A 16012-nucleotide genomic window follows, 5' to 3' on the forward strand; every position below is an offset into this window, starting at 1 on the left:
TTCCAGAAGACATCAGTTGCCTATGGAACAAAAAAGGTGCCTTTAATAGGTTAAAGTCATACTTCCAGTGGTGGGATTCAGCCGGTTCGCACCAGTTTGGCAGAACCATTACCTACTTTCTCTTGAGTTCGGTGAACCGATTGTTAAAATGGCACTTGAAAAAAGCGGAGTTTGTATGCACACCTGCCTCGTGCTCACCGCGCGTCCCCCATGCTTTCCACGGTGCATAGCAGCTGACCTGAGGCAGCCGGCCAGGCACAGGAAACAGTGCAGTCTGTGTGCACACTTGCCTTGCCTGCATCAGCCATGCTCTCCACAGTGTGCTGCAGTGATCCGAGGCGTGGAGAGCACAGCTGACAGGTGAGTGTGCAGCAGGTGCGCAGATTCTGCTGTTTTCGGCGGTGCTTCAGTGCCTGGCCAGATACCTCGGGTCAGCTGCAGATTGTCGTGGAGAGCATGGCAGACACGCCCGAGGCTTTTTTCGGTGCCCTCCCAAGAGATGGCATGGCGATTGGTCAGCAGGCACGCCACGAATGGGGATTTACCATCCCCCAAACCCTGTCATTGCCAAAGTGGATCCCAGGCTGCAATGTGTGCTGCAATGGAGAGACGGGAAGTGGAGCAGCAGGCGTAAGGGAAGGTGGAGCGGGGAGTAGAAAGAGGGAAAGCGGCAGAGTGAGAAGCGGGGCCATCCTGGCATCGAATCACTGCTGAAAACAGTGTGTGCGCCTGCTACACGTTCACCCGTCAGCCATGCTCTCCATGCCTCGGATCAGCTGCAGCTTACCATGGAGAGCATGGCTAACGCGGGGTTAGCATGTGGCAGGCAGGCACATGGACTCTGCTGTTTTCGTCAGCGCTTCTCACTCAGCCACTTTTCCTCTTTCTTCTCCCTGCTCCTCCTTCCCTTGCACTGCCTGCTCCACTTCCCGTCTCTCCATTGCAGCACACATTGCAGCCCGGGATCCATTTTGGCAAACTTCTTTTGTTTGTGGCACAAGGTTAGCATAGAAATGCTTTGGGAAGGGAGGGCATCTGTTCAGTGGTCAGTGGGGCAAGCTGTCCAGCTCTGACACGCTTCTCCACCGCCGTGGGCAGTCCCACAAACAAAAGAAGTTCTGAAAAAAGATGCAGTAGTCATAAAAGTTACTTGTTTTCTGCATCTCTTTATGTTTGAGAACATACCCTGATTACATTAAGGAAATGGATGATAATGAACTTTTTAAATGGGAAAACAAGTTAGCAATATGGTTTTTCATTAACCATTTCTAATCTTGGAATTCTACAAAATTGAGAAAAAAATCTTCAGATTTTTCAGAAAAGCTGGGAAACTTCCCTAAGAAGTATAATCAAGTATCAATTAAAAAAATCCTCAAATTGGCAGTTTTCCCCTAAATATAGAATCTGCCCAGTATCTCTTACAACCTACTACAATTGGGAAATTTATGTCTCTAAATCCCATCATTAAACTCATAATGGTGCTTCTACACAGCATTTATACAAAAATTAAATGGGACTCCATACATCCCAATCAATCAACTTCTCCAAACACTCAACAACTCACTATAACCCATATAGAAATCAATCTTGGAGTGTTCACTGGAAGGACTCACTATCCCATTAAAGTACTATGTCACTGATGCCCCTGCACTTTGTCCTCTCGCTACAAGGGGTGGTTCAATTCAGGCAATTTTGTCTCGCGCAGAACATTGCTGATGCTCATCATTTCAAAACCAACCAAGTGACTCCAGTCCTTCAGCAGCTAGGCCACCTAGGTCTTTTCTATGTCTATGATGATTCTCAGTCACCTATGTCATGATTGCCCCAAAGAAGCTGACTGAAGAAGCTTCTTGGATGAGAAGTGAAATGTCTTCAAGGAAAAAAAGGTTCAGTTGCCTTTTGAAAAAGCCACCTGTAATTCTTCTCTATTATCAGCAGGATACCTCAGCTCAACACTGTGATCTTCCAACACCAGAAAAATCAAAAGTACCCCAAATACCAGGAATTCAGAGAACCTCATCAAAGGAACAAATCCTTTAAGGCCACTATTCCATTCTGATTTCTCAGATTCACCCCCTTCTCCTGGTGGGTGCCCCCGCACGCTTGCCACCTACTATAATGTAAGACATCCCCACAAAATAAGATCTAATGGGTCTTTTGGTTAAAAAAAATATATAAGACCCAGTCTTACTTTCGGGAAAACAGGTAACATAATCTAGTTGTGTGTACTTCTTTTATTGTTCTTATTTAAGTATTAAATATATGGAATAATAAACTACCTCTCAGTATATCGGTTTTATACTTAAAATGGTCATTAGGGCAGATAACCGGTTGTTAAATTATTTGAATCCCACCACTGCATACTTCCATAACATAAGAAAACGTGCCATTGTAAAGGAAGAAAATATGAGACTTAGCCTCAGGATTGGCCTACTCAAACTCAAGCTGGGTGAATCACCAACCTCCTTCCTACTTCTTGTTTAAACTCTAAATTTCCATCTTAGCTCTGAGGCTACTCCTTCAAAGACACATAACACCATTCTGCCAGATCCAGCTAACTCCCTTCTAGTATAAAAATTATCCACAGTATAAATCTTTGGATTTCCAAAAAAATATTTCTAGTAACATTAATTCTGATATAACTCACAATCTAGCACAAAAGCAATTTATTAATATCTGAAGCACCCTGCTTTCAACAGAGGCAAAAAAGGGGATTTTTTAACGAATCTGCTCAAATGTTCTACAGTTTATTATTAGATTTATACCCCATTTCTATTTTATTCAACTCAAAGTGGCATACATAATATCCCCACTTATTTTTTCCCTAACAACAACTCTGCAAGATGGGTTGAAAGTCCATCCAACCAGCTTCTTTGGCTAGCAGAGAACTTGAACTCTTGCTCTCCCAGTTTCTAATCCAACACCTTAACCATTACATCAAATTGATTTGTTCAAAGTTACCTTGTTTATGAACAATCCAGTCATTTTTTTTCTCCCTCTCCCCACCTTTTAAAAAAAATATTCTTACACTGTAAGTGGATTTTTATAATATTAATTAATATAGTCTGTAAGAGTTATTACTATTTTATTTGGGGTACATTATCAATATTATACACTATGTTTTTGTTTAACTCAGTAATTTCATCTATGTGTCACAAAGAGTATGTTTAATTAATGCAAAAAAAAAAATTGAAATAAAAAATCCTGAACTTGCTGGCCAATTTATAGATATAAATTTGAAGGGAAGATCAAAAATATATTCCAAAAATACCAACCTAAAAGAGATCATTCTTACTTAGGACAATTCCCCATGATTGTACACAGCAGTATATTCACAAGCTTTCTGGTAAGGAGAAACAAGAGAAAAATTAGACACATTGTTACCACACACAACTTACCATTATATTGTGGCCACTTAATAGATTTGAAAGCCATTTTAAGTCATGGTGCTTGAAGACAATAAAAACTGCAATAGTTTTAGGATCGTAGTGAAGTGGATCTGAAAAAATTGACTCTGGATAGAAAAGTCGGAATGTTGTTCTCCTTCCAACATCATCTTCATAGCCTATAACAGGTCCATTATTCATTCTGTTGAAGAAAAATATTAATAGTTATGAAAAATCCCATTTTTATTTCTGAAGTACAACTTCAAGACAGTGCATTCAAAAGCAGAATTTGTTCTAATATTGGTTAAGGCTGCATATATGTAGATTTCACCTCTAAATACATAATAGATGCAATATGACAACAGGGAGGTTTGATTGAAATAATATTAGGTTACATGCTTTAACTCAACTGCTGGAAACTTTTGCTGTTATTTTCAGGAGCACTTCCTGTGAGAAAAATCTGTCAAGAGACATAGAAAAACCCAAATCCCCCTCAAAACTGAGTAGGTGTTAATTGGGGTCTATCTGTATGCATTGCCTTATGCTATATATCAGTGTGCCATTTTCTGCCTCTTTTCCTCATAATTATAGGGGCCTATACCCATAATCATCAGGATGATGATGGTACCCATAAGAAAGCTAATGACAAAATACTTGGTTTCACAACAGAAAATTTCTTTACCTAATTATCACATCGTAAGAATCAATTTTTTGACCCAGGTTTTTGTTTCGAAGAATTCCTCCATTGCCAACCACAATACATTTTTTACAGGATGAGCTGCAGAAGGATAAGAACACATCTATTAAGCATTATACAATAAATGTGTCTTTACAAACAGAAGAGCGATGTTAAATATAATCCACTGAAAATATTACCATCAGTGTTCATATTCAGATGCCCTGAAGATGAGGAAGGAGACAAAGGAATACTCTCTAAAAATCAACCTACTGCTGCAGGTTAAGTCTACTGGATTTGAAATGGGTTTTTAAGCAGGAGGCAGAGCTCCCCAACCAACATCATTCCTGACAGTTTCTCATTTGTAAGCACAGTTTGTAAGCACAGTTTCATTTGTAAGCACAGTTTCCAAAGCTACTTTTCAGTTAAACTACAGCAAAAAGGAAATGGAAAACAGACATAGGACACTTTGTTTGAGCTGCAAAAGATGTGCAATCACAAGATCCATTTTATTTCATTTTAGATTTTTGTTCATCTTGCACAATAGATAAAGATGATAGGCAAAAATTTGCTACTTTTAAAATTACAGTTTCATGTCACTTAATTCATATAGAGAGAAGGAAGAGACATTATATAAGAAAGACCGCCAAAGAAAAGAGAAGTCTGCAGATTTGGAAAGCCCCATAAACCATAAAATAAGTAGTTTTCAATTATGTCATCAATTTAAGTTTCACTGGTTATACTATCAACTCAAGAACTGTCAAAAGCATCAAAACAATGCTTCTATTAATGAAAAAAAATCTGCTATTAGAATTCTATTAAGAAATACGAAAAGCAGTATTATATCATAAGATGCATGGATTTTCTTACAAAGCTCTCTAATATCAGATAAAAGATACAATCTTCACCTCTCATCTTCCGGGAACAGGTCACAGCTTTCAAGTTTTGAAAGTGCTTGTTGAAAATAGGTTTCTGTAACAGAAACATTTTATTTAAAAAAAGAACCAGCATTTTATTGTCCCAACAACATTTAGCATAATTGATTTGAGTATAATTTATTGTTGCTGTAAAACTAAAGCGCATGCAGAACAGATTTCTGTGCAGGAACTTTCTTTTGGATTTTTAGACCTAACAAAAAATAAGGCCACCTCAATCTAGGTACCTGCATGAACATGGCTTGCAAGCAGAATTTAAGCACCACATTCAACAATAAGAATGTTATCCTGAGGCAACTCTCATTGAGTCATATAAAAGACTGAAGCAGAATAATCTCTAGATATTTAATTACATTCCTAAACATATAATTACAATCAGACTAAACACATTCTAAACATTTTATCCCCTTCTCAGCGAGTTTGATCTGCTACTCAAATATATTTAGTAGAAGCATTTGCTACAGAACTATAAGAACTGTTCTCAATATGTGCAAGTTCTCAGTGTTGCGATAATGGTCTTGTTCAGATACATATGGTTAACGCTCAATATACAGTATACAGATATAGGAAGGCCTTACCCAGTATTACAAATGAAGAGAGTACAAGAAAGCAGATCCTGCATCTTCTAATTTTACTGCCAAGGCATATTGTTCATTTATGTTTCATTCTATTTCTATGTAACACTTCTGAAAACACTATGCCACTGAATAAAACAAAGAACACATCTTACATAATTGAAGCTTAACCATATGCTGTTTGTATTATATAATGGTATATGCAGAGGTTCCCAACTTTTTTGGCAATTTTTCCATGGACTGAGGGCGTGGGTATTTTCCCATGTACCATTAACATACCAACATTTACTTACCTGCATGCTTCACTCCATAAGGTAGTTCAAACTTATTACTTCCACGACTTGCAGATATATCAAAAAAATTACTTTTGCACAAGAAAGGACATAAATTATCCATCCTAAAGAGAAGGGAAAAATGCCTATTTGTATTTATGTGGTTACTTTACGCTGTTTTTCAGACTACCCTATTTCTCACCAATTAAACTCTTAATTTAATATAATAATTAAACAACCCAAAAAGGCAAAAAAGGTAAATAACAATTGTAATATATTTTTGAGAGACATAAATACAAAAAATTACTGAAATAACAACTAAATTAAGATTTTCTGTAAGAACACAGACACATTTTTGAAAGACTTATTCCAGAAATATAGGGTGAAAATTGAAAAGGCATTTTCTCTGATATTCATACTGTCTAATGAAATGTGACGAGTAAGATGGCCAGGCATCTTATTAGGATTTCAGTATAATGAAACAGACCCTCACATGAACATACTGCCTGCTCTAAGAATTTGCTCAAAAATAGTACACCAGCTCCTGGATAATACTTGTTCTGGTCAATTGTACAAATTAAGAATTCATTATTTCCACTTTCAAGACAAACAGATTCATGAATGAAGCATATGAAATGCCCCACACTTGTAAGCAGTTTGTTTACATCCTCAGATGTACAATGTGAAATATATCTACAACCAGACCAGCTACTTTATCTCTGGCCCTCAGATAATGTATATACACATATGCATTTCAATCATTATGACTGCCTGGATTAGTCTCTGCAGTTATCTTGGCAAGATCACCAAGAAAGCAATGACAAGTGGTTTGCTACTGTCTTCTTCCTGGAACTGAGAATGACTTCCAAGGTCACGTTTCATGACTAATGCAGAACTAGAACACACTGTCTCCTGATTTCTAGTCTGTACCTTAACTACTTCACCAAACTAGCTCTTATAGGTTGGATACAACTATAAAATAGCTTTATTTCTATAAACTGAAGATGGACTTTTAGAACATTGTTGTTCTATCAGTAACTATGTCAGTTATTTGGGAAGTTGGTGACTTCACAAAAAATTTTAAAAATTGTTTTTTCAGAATAGGGAACACCCAATATACAACGAAGTAAGCATTTTCCAAACAGTTTCCTACTTTAACACAAAGTAATAGAGTAAGAAGTCCATGGAGGCTTCAATATACGTTAAGTAAATAACTACAACTTCAAGATAAATATATTCAATGAAAACAATGCTAAAATTGTGAACATGTGTTTATTTGATTTATTTAAAAGATGAAGTATTATATCTTATTTCAGTACACCTTATGTTTGCAATAAGCAGATGTAATAATATGGGGTCTATGACAATTCACCATGACCAACTCGCCACGGGACAACTTTATTTATTTTATATAATTAAATGGAATTGTTGAATTGTTCCACAGTGAGTTGTCCCATGGCAAGTTGGCCATGGTGAGTTGGCTGCAGCAAATTGGCCAAGACAAGTTGTCCCATTCCCAATAATACATTATGATATACCCATGATAAATAATGTGCACAAAGATTTAGGATTAAGGGGTAGAGTTAAGAGTATATCTGGGGCATGTCTGGCTTCTTTAACTATTTAAGGAGTTGACCAAATGTATGCAATTGCCAGTATTGGTGGCTCTTTTTGCAGTATTAGCCCTTCAGTATTAGGACATTTTTATTCTGCAAAATTCAGTTTGTAAAATTATAGAAATATTTAGAAACTTACATTTCATCAGAACTTTTAATGTACATACTATACACATGTCTAAGGTAATAAATCAGATTTCAAAACATATTTTTTGTCACTGCTTATTTGTGTTTATTAGAACCCATATTTGAAATTATATTTCTAAACAGATGGTCCATTCACTTTGAAGAAGAGTAGGCATTTTGTGGAAAAATATGTTATTATATCACTTATATAGAATTAGAACTTCTCTCCTGAAATTGATTCTCTGACACTGATGTCTTTTCACCCTGAATTTTACAGCTGCTAATAGAACAATGGCACAACTATCAAACTAACCTTCTATGTTTTTTATTTCATAGTACACTTGACACATATTTGCAATTTAAATCTGCATTTAATGAAAAAGCAAATTCATTTGGAAATAAAATATTTCAGTACAGTAGTAGCAATATAAATAGTAAGAGATAACACACCCACTTTAAGTAATATGACATAGAAAGCCCTACCCCAGCCCTATCCCAATCAAGCCCAATAGTAAAATTAGAACATTTGCTTTATATGCACAAAGGGTAACATTTGATGTCCCATATCTTCAGGAAGACAGAAAAGATTTGCTATCTGAAATCCTAAGAATTCCCCCCCACACACCCCCTTCTCAACAATTTGCATTTTGGAAATGCATAAACAAAATTATCAATTAAAAAAATAAATTAAAAATGCACTCCTACAGGTGAGAAAAGCCTGCGGATGTAAAAACATTTATACTAGTGAAAGTCAGAAGTTAAATCTAGCAGTTACATATTCAAACCTTATTTCTAATGACAAAAGAGATTCTTGTAGCCATTTCTGCCAAAAATGCACTTGGAATGTTCTCTGTCAGTATTATATTGGTTTAGGCATGGCACAGTTCAATTGATATTGGTGCTTTTTTAGATTATAGTAATCTATACTCTAGACCAGGGATCTCCAAACCTGCTGACTGGGCAATTCTGGGAGTTGAAGTCCACAAGACTTTAAATTATCACGTTTCGAGACCCCTGCTCTAGAATTTTAAGTTGCTGTGCCTTTGGATAAGTCTTCATTAGTAGGCAATTGAATTTAAATTCTCTCTGACTTGATAAGGGTCATGTGGACGGTTCTGAGCTTGTTCTTCAGGGGAATGTAGCCCTATCACTAATCTAAATATTTTCATCATTTTCTTTTCTTACTCACTTTATGAAAGTAGAAACATTGCTTTTGAAACTGCAATGTTTTCTATCCAGAGGGGACAATCTAGAAAAGGAAGAAGAGATTATATTAAAATAGACTGACAGAAGTTGATGATTCCATTTTATATAAAATTTGATAGTTTAACCTGCTAATGCTTTTGAGAAATAGGTAATTCCATTGGTAAAATATAAAGAGCAAATTGCCAGTTACAAACAATTCTACTTATTTCTCTTAGGTTACACCAAGTATATCTAGCAATGATTTCGGTAGGAAAAATTATACTTAAAATTAATAATCATCAAGTTGGAAAGGACTGTAGAAATCATCTATTCTAACTCAGGGGCAGGATTTGCTAAAGCAGTGGTTCTCAACCTTTTTAATGCCGCGACCCCAACCGGTCGTAAGTCGAGGACTAAACCGGTCGTAAGTCGAGGACTAAACCGGTCGCAAGTCGAGGACTAAACCGGTCGTAAGCCGAGGACTACCCAACCGGTCGTAAGTCGAGGACTTCCCTGCCCAGGAGTGCCGCGCATGCGTGGTTCCGCCCCCTGCGCCAGCCGAGGCGTAGCTGGCAAGCGGCAAAGACGGAGCAGGCCGACCACCAGCTGGCCCAGCCCAAGGGAGGTAAGGCACCCGCCGGAAAAAGGGGAAAAAATGGCGGACAAAAAAAATGGCGGACAGCCTTGCTTGGCGACCCCCGTGAAATGGTCGATCGACCCCAAATGGGGTCCCGACCCACAGGTTGAGAACCACTGTGCTAAAGCATCTCTGATAGAAAACAATCCGGCCTATGTTTCGATACCCTTGGTGATATTATTTAAAAGTTTTTATTTTAAAGTATTTATTTATATACCACATAATCCAATGGTCCTAGAAGACTCAAAAAATGAAATTAGTCTACAACTGGAGCTATAATGTTTATTTACTATACTTGCCTGCTACTCATTCCTGGAGGCCCCAAGTGGCTAATGACAAAAAATCCCTCAAGTAAAAATAAAGCCATTATTAAAAGTCTCAGCATCATCAGATAGGACCAAGGAAAAATATATAAAGTCAGGAGTTCACCACTACATCCTAACTTTCACAGCATGCCTTCTACTTGGCCAGGTGGGAAAGTTGGGCATACAATGCTCCTCTGAAACCTGGGGAAAGGACAGATCCTAGACAACTTCATTCATGATCTGCTGAAACTGCTGTGCAGCCACTTTTTCTATCATTTTCCCTAAGAAAGGGAGGTTGGATGCTGGATGAAGATTAGCTAGCAATGGCATCTTGCAAAGGGGACAAACCAACACCTCTTTAAGAGGCGAAGAAACAATCCCCTCTCTAGGAAGAGTTCGCTACCACCAGAACTCAACCACATGTCACTTCCTGGGCATCCTTAGCTAGTCAGGAGAGACATGGATATAAAGAGCAAGTGGCCAAGCTCACAACTGTAAGGTACCTGTCCAGTTCCTTAGGCTCACAGCTTCAAACCATTCCCAAATAACATGGAAGACTATGACCAAAGTATCTCCACAGGACCTCCACCAAGGCTGACCTCTACCTGGGAATGAATCCAAGCAATTTTGTCTGATAGATGCCTTGCAAATTCCTCTGCATATCTGTGCAGGTAAATCTACAAGTGCCCTCTACCCAAGACGGCTTAGGTTAAACAGAGCCAGCAGACAGCTATCTGCAAACACAATAAGGATGAAGAAGTACTTATGCTTCACGGTCCTGACCTCAAGTCCAAGGCAGTTCTAACCCATGTTCAACTGAGTTCATCCTTCACTGATCTCCAGTAACACTCTAGATGGTTCTTCTCCCATTTCCTTTGCCTCAACTATTTTATAAACCATGAAGAGTGATGAGAACCCATAGGAGGAAAGCAGTTGCAGGGGTGCAAACCAATTGAAAGCTTTGCCACCCTCTTATGCCAAGTGATGATCAAGGCCAAGCCTCATTTAGACCATACAGCAGACCATCAGGAACAACTCCCAGCTCTCTCTGGAACACATCTGGGACCATAAGTCACCAAGGGTGGACCAATTTAATAGGTCCCAGCACTCTATGGCAGGGGGCAGTGCAAGAGAATCTCATGGTTACCAGTGAATAACTGGACCATAAGAAATGCAGTTTTGCCCAAATCCATCTTATACACTGGGTGCAGCTCAGTATGCTGACATAACTCTACTACTTTGGGAGATGTACCCACTCTCTAAAGACTTCTGGTACAATTCAAGGGACTGGTTATCACCTATAAAATTCTTCCAAGTACAAGACTGAGATATCTGTGGAGCTTCCCGTTTCCAATTGCCTCTGCTGGTCCCATAAGATCTGGCAGAACTGGACATTTCGGTTCCTTGGTGAGACACAGGAAGCATGCCTTTTCTGTCACAGTGCTTTCCCTGTGGAACACCATTTCCTCTAATATCCAGATGGTCCCAACTCTAATGGCATTCCAGAAGGCCCTGAAGACCTGTTTTCAGGGATATTGGTCAGAGTGTGGGATCAGCCCGTCTAGAAATGTTGAATGTTCAATGCATATTGAATAGAATATGCAACGTCCGGCCTTGGATATTGTTACTGTTTTTCTCTTCTGGATATTTGTTTTGTTTTGTTTTTAATACCCTTATCTTTGTAAGCCACCCAGAGTTGCTTTTACAAATTGGGTAACTATATAAACCAAATAAAATGTCATTCATTTCTAAAAGGTGTTCCTGTCAAAGTCAGGCACCTGAAAGGAGGAGGAAAATCTTTGAGTTGGTACTATCTAGCACCTGATAAGCAAATATAAGGAATTGTGAGGGAATGGAGTTGCTGTCTGCGCTTGGGGAAAGCAGCTGCAGCAAGGCAGGAACACCTCCCAACCCCCAATTCAACAAAGCTAAGCTCATGCTTTTTTCCCATAAAGGGCTGTAAAAGTTTAAAGCCCCAGAAACATGACAGGATATGGGATCAATGCATTCCCCCATTTAGTTTACTCACAAGCATCCATGCTGGCGTTTCAGCTGTCTGGCATATTGAGACAAACCCTGGTGTTTCAGAGACTTTTTGAGGTCCAAAGGCAGTTTCATATTACACAGCCCCTCTAGCCTACAAAAGCTCCTGGAAGGGGATAACTATCTATGAGCCTTGGGGTTTGTGTCATTGAGAAAGGAGTATAGGTAGTCCTCAAGTTACAACCACAATTGACTCCCAAATTTATGCTGCTGGGTGAAACATTTGTTAAGTGAGTCTGCCCGTTTCCTTGCCATAGTTGCTAAGTGAATTATTGCATTTGTTAAGTTAGTAACATGGTTGTTAAGTGAATCTGGATTCTCCATTGACTTTGCTTGTCAGGTCACAAAAGCTGATAACATGAGCCCAGAACACTACAAGCATCATAAATATGAACCACTCGCCAAGCATCTGAATTTTGATCATGTGACCATGGGGATGGTGCAACCACCTAAGTGTAAAAATGGTCATAAGCCTTTTTTTCAGTGCCATTGTAACTTTGAATGGTCACTAAATGAACTGTTGTAAGTCAAGGACTATCTGTACTTGGCAGCAGAAGGGATCTATAGTTATTTTTAGTTCCACATCATTCTTGTTTACATTTTTTTAACTAGAACTTTTGATTTCCATTAATTTATTTAATAAATCACTTTAGCTTTCCTTTCATTTGTATGTTCATTGCCTCCTAGTCCCTGAATCTACTGTGGCAAAACAATGTTGTTTACGGCTAAGTCATGTCCAACTCTTCACAACCCATGGACCATAGCATGCCAGGCCCTCATGTCCTCCACTGTCCTCCCAGAGTTTGTCCAAATTCATGTTCATTGGGTCAATGACACTAGCTAACCATCTCATCCTCTGCCATCCCCTTTTCCTTATGCCTTCAATCTTTCTCAACATCGGGGTCTTTTCCAATGTGTCCTCTCGTTATTAAGTGGTCAAAGTATTTGAACTTCACCTTCAGTATCTGATCTTCAAAAGAACAATCAGGGTTGATTTCCTTTAGGATAACTGATTTAATTTATTTTTAGTCTAAGGGACTCTCAAAAGTCTTCTCCAGCATCACAATTTGAAAGTATCAATTCTTTAGCGCTCAGCTTTCCTTACAGGCCAACTCTCATAGTCATACATTATTCCTGGGAAAACCATAACCCTGACTGTATGGACCTTTGTCAGCGAGGTGATGTATCTGCTTTTTAATAGGCTCTCTAGATCTGCCATAGCTTTTTTCCCAAGAAGCAAGCTTCTTTTAATTTCATCACTGCAAATTGCCATCTGCACTGATCTTGGAGTCCCCCCAAAATAAAATCTGTTAACTGTTTCTTCCCTTTATACTTGCCAGGAAGTGAAGTGACTTGATACCATGATCTTAGTTTTTTAATGTTTACTTTCAAGCCAACTTTTGCACTCTCCTCCTTTACTGTCATCAAGAGGGTTTTTAGTTCCTCTTCACTTTCTGCCATTAAAGTATATCATCTGCATATCTGAGGTTATTAATAACCTCAACAATCTTAATTCTGGCTTGCGATTCCTCCGGCATTTTACATGATGTACTCTGTACATAACTTAAATAAGCAGGGTAAGAATATATGGCCTTGTTGTGCTTTGAACCAATCAATTGTTCAAGGTTCGTCTTCTTGACCTGCAAACACTTTGCACTTAGGACAGCAGTAATTCTGCACTAAGTTGCATTTCATTTTTGTTCTACCCTTCCAACAGCTTTGCTTCCTAAACATAGCAACCTGCTTTCTAGCTCCTGAATGTCACAGGGATTACAGAAGTCTTTCACACAGTTTAGCCACGTGTACAAATAATCAGGACAAAGGAAAAGATGGCTTATCTAGGAATATATTGACATTACCCCAAGCTGTTGGTCTTCCACAGGTTGCTGTGTAATACAGCATACATCACTCCAGCACCCAGGAGAATCATGAATAAGATCTGTTTCATGACCAGCATGCCTGAAACACAAATATTAAATGAGGCTTTTATCTCTAAAAGTTAATTGTGGGCATGAATACAGTAGAAAACAACTCTTAATTTATACTATTCACTAGTTATTTATTGGATGAATAATTCCTTTCTCAGACTTTCAAGCATAAGCAAATAATCTTTATTTCTATAGGGTTTCCATATATAATGGTGTTTATTTACGCTTTGATTATGACTATGCTGTGCCAGTTATAGTTACTGAGATTTTAAATCAAACACTTTTTTTAAAATGAATTTTCTCACCGGGGGGGGGGGAGGCTATGACCCCGAACACACTGTTGATCTATTATGTATTTTTTTTCAAGTTCCAAATTTTTTATTAGTTTATCAAAATACAAAATACAAAGAAAAATGAAAGTACGGGAAGGGATCTATTATGTATTTGTGACTTATATGGCTATCAAACTATAACTATATATTCTTAATAAACATAGTTTAGAATTTCCTTAGAACATTTGGAATTTATATGTTTGCTAAAATTATTTTAAATTATTGTCTTCCTCCATCCTCAATGCTTTGATTATGAAATAAACATACCCACACATATTCACTATTACAGCATCTTAGTAACAGAGCTCCGCATATTCTGTTGTTGGGATCAGAATACTATTCTATTAAGATGGCTTTCTATCTTGCATAGTTTGCTTGTCCATCACATTTACGGTCAATCTGTTTCAGATAAACTCAAAGAATAAGTCTGTTATTTAACATAATCAGAAAGGGGAAATTAATTAAAAGAAGGCTGAATGTACCTGAAACACAGAAGATCAAGGAAAACAAGATAATTTCCTTCTTCAAAAGGCCAAAATATTGCTCTCGCCAAGTAACAAAGTTGTAACAGAAGGCTTCCTTGACTTGGGCCCATCAGATATTAACTAATGAACATCACAGTTCAAGCACAGCATATTATCATATCCCATAATCATCCATGGACATCTTTTAACACAGAAACACCTTTTTCACATTTCTACTTACTCTATGGATTTAAGCATCCTATCTTAGAATTAATTTCTTAAATATGTTAACACTTAGAAAATTTTTCAGGATTCAGGGATATCTGGGAGGCTAAAAAAAGCCAAGATAGCATTATAATTGTGTTTTACCTATGTTGCAATGTAATAAAGAAGGTAGGTCTTTAACTACTGAGTTGCAGCCGCTGTTTTGACTATTTTTTGATTCTGTGAGAATCAAATTATAATCATACTCAGTGTTTTTGTAGCACTCTTGACTATCAAAAGCATGTTATATGCATTGTTCTAAGATTCTTTTAATCTAATGTAGGAAAAAGGTAAGAATCTTTGCAAAGTATTTGAGTCATTAATTATGTCAGCTATGTTGTATCTTTTTGTGAACAATCTTGGCAATCGACCTACGGTTGCAACACTTACAATGGTTAGTTATTCTGTGATCATGTGATTGCCATGATTTGGTTAATGACTACAATCAGAATTGCCAGATCTGCCATCTTAAGTTAACATGGTATGTGATTTTTTTTGTGTTTTAAAACCACATCGCATAGCAATGGCCTCAATTATGATCATTAACTGAGGACTATCTGTACAAAGAACCTAGTGAGGGATGGTCTTATATTTGTATTGCCACAGGTGGATCTCCACTCTATAAAGAAGCAATATGAAAAGAAGTATTCTTGGATAAATAATGAAACAGAAAGATTAATTATCAAGCATGTGCAATATAACATGTCTCATTTAATAAAACATTCATACAGTCATGTCTCAGATAACAGAAAATGAATAGAAAAATTGTGTAGTAATTGATACTCATACTGCAATAGACTAAAAATAATAAGAAAATGTAGGGTTTTTTTCCCATTTGAAAGAGCAGGAAAAGGAGAAAACAAAAAAAATTCAACTACAAGAATGATGTAACTACAGTAGTGACAATAATCTGTAGATACTACAGTTATCCCAACCAAGATTTGAATTAATTTCACTATTTAATGGAAAGGTACTGGTATGAGTATTGAGAATGCTAGAATAGACTAAGAGGATTAAAAGCAGAACAGCTTATGCTAGTGGCAATAGAAAGAAAGAAACACGAGATACATTCAGTACACAAATGTCCAAATAAAAAGAGAAAGTAACTAATGTTGAAGCCGTGGGTAAAAGGGAACAGGTTTTTTGTTTTGTTTTGTTTAAGGCGGGGTGGGGTCGGAATAAAAGAGTATAAACTTCCTAAAATGGGAAGGAAACTTTAGTACTGTAATATAATAATAATAATAATAATAATAATAATAATAATAATA

The 16012-nt window shown here is 37.5% G+C and overlaps 1 protein-coding gene across 1 annotated transcript in view; it reads right to left on the bottom strand.

The window, feature by feature from the left end:
• Positions 1–16012, bottom strand: part of ST3GAL6 (ST3 beta-galactoside alpha-2,3-sialyltransferase 6) — a gene marked incomplete in the record, with an annotated part of 48028 nt that overhangs the window by 2661 nt on the left and 29355 nt on the right. Inside the window, 7 exon segments of the mRNA XM_015820814.1 lie at positions 1–20; positions 3399–3588; positions 4069–4164; positions 4971–5034; positions 5866–5969; positions 8776–8835; positions 13616–13715. Coding sequence (XP_015676300.1) covers positions 1–20; positions 3399–3588; positions 4069–4164; positions 4971–5034; positions 5866–5969; positions 8776–8835; positions 13616–13715 — 634 coding nt within the window.

The sequence above is a fragment of the Protobothrops mucrosquamatus genome, unplaced genomic scaffold (assembly GCF_001527695.2).
Source record: "Protobothrops mucrosquamatus isolate PMUCROS unplaced genomic scaffold, P.Mucros_1.0 scaffold1186, whole genome shotgun sequence".
Lineage (NCBI taxonomy): Eukaryota > Metazoa > Chordata > Lepidosauria > Squamata > Viperidae > Protobothrops > Protobothrops mucrosquamatus.